This window comes from Protopterus annectens, chromosome 3.part0, assembly GCF_019279795.1.
Source record: "Protopterus annectens isolate FY-2018-M chromosome 3.part0, PAN1.0, whole genome shotgun sequence".
NCBI lineage: Eukaryota > Metazoa > Chordata > Ceratodontiformes > Protopteridae > Protopterus > Protopterus annectens.
In genome coordinates, this window is record NC_056731.1 from 97457876 (window position 1) to 97463875 (window position 6000).

A 6000-nucleotide genomic window follows, 5' to 3' on the forward strand; every position below is an offset into this window, starting at 1 on the left:
TTTGGTATTCGGGCTGACCGAGGACAGCGGACTACCCATATGTAAGGACTGCAGCAATATGAGATGAAGAACATCACTGCTTTCCAAGAGGGGAGAAATTAAGAATCCTTTTAAGAAACTGTCATCCTGGTAACAATAAGACTAATGGGGGGGAGGGTTCAGAACCAGGCAGCCAGAGACTGCAGACAAACACATCTTCCCTATAAAATAAGCTAATTCTTACACAAAAAACTTCTAATAGGTACTACAGAATCAGTTACTCATGCCGTGCTGAGCACCTCATTCGGACACATGTCCAGTTCCCAAGAATTAATTTTTTTAAACTGATGACCTACTGTGCTTGCTCTGACAGGCTACCAGTGGGTTGAGTTTGTATATTATTCAACAAAAGCAAATAATTCATTTTCGCCAGGTTGCAATCAAACAAGACCATCAGGTGGATAAGGAAAGTTCCTCTTTTATATTATTGTACTGAAGTTTCCTGGGGGATTAAAACTAGCATTTTGACTTACTAAGAATTTGCACTTGAAATACTTTCAATTTAATAATAAAGTATTCTGTATCCTTCTTTAGACATTATTCGCAAGCTGCTGATTTTTTTAAGTTTACAGCTCATTATAATGTTTCCCTCAATATGTAGAGGCAGCAGGGCTACTGAAGAGGAAGCATGACAAAAGTGCTACCTTAGGGTAACAGACAGCTGTATGTCAGGAGATACCTGTGTTTGATGGTGGGGGGGGGGGGGTGTCTAACATTGATGTACTCTTGTTTGGCATCTACTTTTCCGAAGTACAAGCAAACACAGGAGGGTTATGGCTGACAAAGTTTGCAGATGACTGCAAACTGGGCGCCATAGTAGAAAACACATCTGACACAGATATCCTTCAGAAGGGTCTCACAGAAACGGATAACTGGTGCCAGAGCCATGGCCTAAAGTTAAATGCCAAAAAATGCATAGTCATACCCTTCGGGAAAAACAAGGTTACCCCTAGCTACCAAATAGGTGGCAATCCACTGAGCACAGAAGAAGTTATCAGGGACCTGGGGACCCAGGTTGATAGTAGTCTGTCATTCGACACCCATGTAGCTAAAGTAGTTAGGAAGACCTTCTACATTGCCCACCTTATCATGAAGGGATTCTCATCTAGATCAAGGGAGGTCATAGTCTCCTATACTCATCACTCATCAGACCAATGATTGAGTACAATGCCCCATTCGGAATGTATCTGACCCGACACTTGCAGCAGCTGGAGAGGCCACAAAAGTTCCTCACCAAAAGGATAAAGGGTCTCAAACATCTGTCCTATGCTGCCCGACTGAAAGAACTCCAGCTCTATTCAGTCGCTACCGCTTGCTCAGAGGTGACCTTTGCCTAACATACAAGGCCATGTCAAACCCAGATTTGATGAATATGCTTCACCTCAAAAAATCTAGATCCGTCAGAGCCACAAGGGCGGAGACTTAAACCTCGACACGGCTATTAATAGGACGTGCTGGAGGGATAGATTCATCACCCAAAGACTCCCTATGCTGTGGAATAAAATCCCGGTATATGTGAGGCAGAGCACCTCGCTGGCCTTGTTCAAGAGAAATCTTGACCAATGGATGGGAGATCGCAGATATACCCCAGGGATTACCTCAGTGTCACTGCTCAACAGAGGCACAGCAAAATAATGGGTATAGTTCCCCATACTAAAGGGGTGGCGTAAGCCACAAAACTATGGGCTAGGCTTGTAAATGCCCTCGGGCAGATAGCCTAGTATGAACCTATGAACCTATATATTTTTCACTAAAGGCATTTACATTGACTGTCATACATTCCAAAGTACTATGGAATGCATTAAACTTGTATGTCTGTCATCCTGTTTTATTTTGAATTGGGCACATCATTATAATGTTTATTTACTGAGAATTTGATGAAAAGAAAGGAACTGAACAAAGACTATAGTATGAGCAACTAATTTTGGTCTAGGCAACTGACTGTAATGCGACACAGAAAAAGAGAAGAATTTTCTGTGCTATGTGTCAGGGAGTTATTGTATGGCGATGAAATGCTGAGTAACTGGTCACAAAGCTCCTTTGCATAAGTATGTTTACTATTATTTGAGATGATGCACATGTAGAATTGTAACTTTTTATTTGATTTTAAGATACTAAGAATTTCACCAAAAAGTCTGTAGGACCACTCCAGGGAAGTTAATGGCATCTTTGATGCTTACTCTCAGAAGATAATAATGAGGCATGTCATTTCTCTGCCTTCTCCCCATCACACAACCATGCAATGGCTTCCTCTGACAAGCAAGACCAGTCTAATTATATTTCTGGCACAAAATAAAGAATGTTAGGTCCATATTCAAACCCAAGAAATAGAAAGAGACATGGACTAGAGAAGGTAAGGAACAGCTTAGTAAGAAGTGTCTTATGTCTCTACTGACTGGAGAAAATGAAATATCCACAAATGTATCCACAGTACTCTAGATAGGACAGTTCTCGACTGGGGATGTCTACTCTTAAGCCACACTCGTGTTCTGTCTTCCTTCATGTTCTCCTCCACTGGTATTCTCGGGTCCCTCTGCCTGCTCATCTTCAGCTGTTCTAACCATTACAGGCCTTTTCTATTTTTCTTGCTGCAGGTTCCCACACAATCTTTTCATTGGTTACTGCCTTTGCACCATGTTTTAGGCCATTCTTTAAACCATTCCAGCTCCGCTTCTATATTTTCTACACCTTCTTCTGGAAATAAAATGCTGCATATATTGTTGAGTCATCAGGGAAAAATAGCATATATTGCTCCAGTAGTAATAACTGTATTATATCATTAAGTCAAATGATGTAGGCTTGAAGACTTTCTTGTGGGGTCTCCAGTGTATGCCTACATCTTGGGGCACACTTTGGTAAATTCCTCCTCTGCCTATACTCTTATTTTTAGGGTTCCAAATGGTCCTGTGTGTTTACTACGCATATGTTGTCATGTAGTGATTAAGTCTGACGGAAGAGATTCAATGTATCATTATTGTGTAGATGATACCCAGCTGTACCTCTCCTTTCTCCAGAAGTGTACAGCCTACTCAGATCAGGATGACTGCTTGCTGCCATGCTTACTGAATGTATAAAAAACATGACTGAATGTCCAAATAAAAATAAAACTTTAATAAACAATTCTTTTGTTTGGCATTACTGCCTTCAAATGGAAGTAATCAAATGCAATCTGATAATATCTTGTCAATTAAGACTTTAATCAATATAAACAATTATATTAAACCAACCCCCAGAAAACAAGAAAATAAATAAAAAAAAAGGAGAGATGGTCAAACTACATCAATTAATCACAAGATACCAATTTGTAAATCTTTATTTAGATGCTCAGTCATGTTTTTTATAAGTATTTATTCTTGTGGTCATTTGTAATTCACTTAAATGCATGCCAAGCAGCAAAAACTCAATCTAAGACTGTTGCCATGACCTAGCACTTCACCCAAGACCCACCACATTGCCTCTCCTTGCTCACTTAATGGTTACGGAATCAAATATTGTGAGTCTGCCTTATTTGCACAATTTCAATATGATCCTTGATGATCAGCAGTCTTTTCAGGACCAGAATTCAACTGCCATTCAGTCCTGTTATCACAATTTGAGAATCACCTGGATTAACTACTTTAGGAATTATTGATAGTTGCAGAGACTTTTTCCAGCTGGACTACTGCAAGGCCATTTACCTAAAGTTTTCAAATAAACAGCATAAGAGTTTGCAGTATATGCATAGTCCCCTTATTGGGTTTCGTGGTACAGACAGATTACAACTATTCTGCATTCAGTGCACTAGCTTCCTGTGAAGGACAGGATCCACTTAAAAGTTCTAGTGATGGCGCCAACTGTCCTGCACAAGCAAGGTCACACCAGCTTCATGGAGCTTTTTGTATCTTACTGGCTTTCTCAAACAGAAGAAAAACAAACCTTACTGATCATTAAGCTCCAGTCCCATGGGTGGCTTCTTCACAGGAAGAATGGAGAAGCAGCACGCTTAAGGAACTGTTTGCCCAGCTAGTAATGGGGTCACAATCCTGCTCCCAAAATTATCAGGTTGTGCAGAAAAGCTGACACGTGCAACAAGGCCATAGAAACACTGAGGTCTAAATCCATAATAGGTGCCCGAGACAGGCCAGAGACATGATAATTAAATGGGATTACACTGGGTACTGCTCCAACACCCATATGAAGAATGGTTTCCACTTAAGGGCAAAGGCTTGCTTAGTAGAAAGTTTCGTACCAACTGCAGTAACCTCCAAGACTCCAAAGTCAGAAATCCTGATAGGATCAAGGAATTCTAATCAGAAGTCAGGCACTAAAGAGAAGCTGGCAGACTCAAAAAATTTCCTGTATTTCCTGTATTTTCAGTGCCTGAAACAATGCCCTTATTTGCCACGAAAATGCTACAAGAATATGCATTGTTAGTCTATGCCCTAACTTTAAGATGAGGGTTAAAACCAAAAGGAGGAAGGTGTACAGAAATCACCTATGCTGTGGGATGGAGAATAACTATTCATTGCTACCTTCCCTTTCCCTGCTTCACTGGCAAAATGAGGGGGATCACAATTGACTTTCCACGGTACCCGACTTTGATAACACTGTGCGTGACTTATGAATCTGCACCTTTAAGGGAGAACTGAAGAGTGCTCAGAGTATCCCTGCTTGGGCACACAATTGCCCTGGTCCTCCTGTTTCTTAGCAACTCCAGTATCTCCAAAAATACTTGAACCAAGAAATCTTTACCAAGAGATAAATAAAACACAATGCTGGGATAGGTTTGTAACCCAGGGCCTCTCAAACCGTTGGAATAAACCTCCTCTGCATGTTAAGCAGTGCTACTCATTCTCTTCCATTAAACAAACTAGATGACTAGGTGAGTATCCACAAACTTACTGCAGGGTTCACCGGTGTAGCCGTCCTGGAGGAAGAAGGTGCAGCCTTAGGGAGAGTAACGACAAGGCGAGAACGGTCATGAGATTCAGTATAATAGGAATATCAGAGTCTATTTATAACAACTAGTACCATGTAATGCTCGATGTCTGCATGGTTATGTAATGTGTCTGAATATGAGAGTAAATGTCGGAGTGATTGCTGAAGTTGTGAAAGCAACTCACTGTTGAAGTGGTAAATATCAAAAGTTAAAAGAAGCAATGCCACTGCTGGTCTCTTATGGTCCATAAGTATTTGTATTTTTATCTTTACTATAAAAACAAACTTGCAAAATAGATGCACAGATACATATAGACACACAACTATGCCACTGCTTAACTTTACTGTATTTTTGCATGAACAAAGGAGCAAGTTGAACAACTGAATACAAGTAAATATTCAGAATGTTGCAGTAGGTTAATTTTCAAGTACATTTTCAAAAGCATTCCACAGTTTTAAAAACAAAACAGATTACTACTAATTTATCTGCTTACTATCTAAAAAAAGAAAAGAATTCTAACACTTTAGCAGAAAAACTATGTTCGCCTTTTGCAAAAGCCTAATGGCATTCTCACAAAAATGACAGTAGAAAAGTCAGCAAGTGAAAGTGTGTCAACATGCAAAGCTGAAGCTTTTTCTTGCATCCTCTCGGTCTATAAAGCCATCTAAACATATGCCACTTTTGCAAATTACGTACGCTACATGAAGAATCATCCTGTCAGAAAGAAGAAAAAGGTTATAAAACAAATTAGCTGATATAATGTTCACACTGCATATACACTCACATCACACTATATAAATCAACAATCACATGGTGTGCAGGAATTTCAGCTCAGTCTTGTAAGGAACATGCAATGTGATCAGTGTATGCCATTCCTTAAAATTTGTTCTTTGCAGCATAAAATCAGGACCATGGCATACTGTATATACATTGTATACAGAGAACGCAATTTCATGGATTCAGCATTTCATTTCACAGCTACAACTACAATGGTTACTTTAAGTCATTACATCAGAGGAGCATTTTCTAAACAAACCATTCCT

At 39.8% G+C, this 6000-nt stretch overlaps 1 protein-coding gene across 8 annotated transcripts in view; it reads right to left on the reverse strand.

Annotated features, from left to right (window-relative positions):
• The window catches only part of LOC122796266 (phosphofructokinase, platelet), a 987903-nt gene that overhangs the window by 404661 nt on the left and 577242 nt on the right, over nt 1–6000 (reverse strand). For 4 of the 8 annotated variants that reach the window (XM_044064600.1, XM_044064602.1, XM_044064601.1 and 1 more), the window contains exon 13: nt 5654–5671. The exons of the other annotated variants lie outside the window; for them this stretch is intronic. In XM_044064600.1, coding sequence (XP_043920535.1) covers nt 5654–5671 — 18 coding nt within the window. The remainder of the gene's footprint in view (nt 1–5653; nt 5672–6000) is intronic. 8 annotated transcript variants of the gene reach the window in all.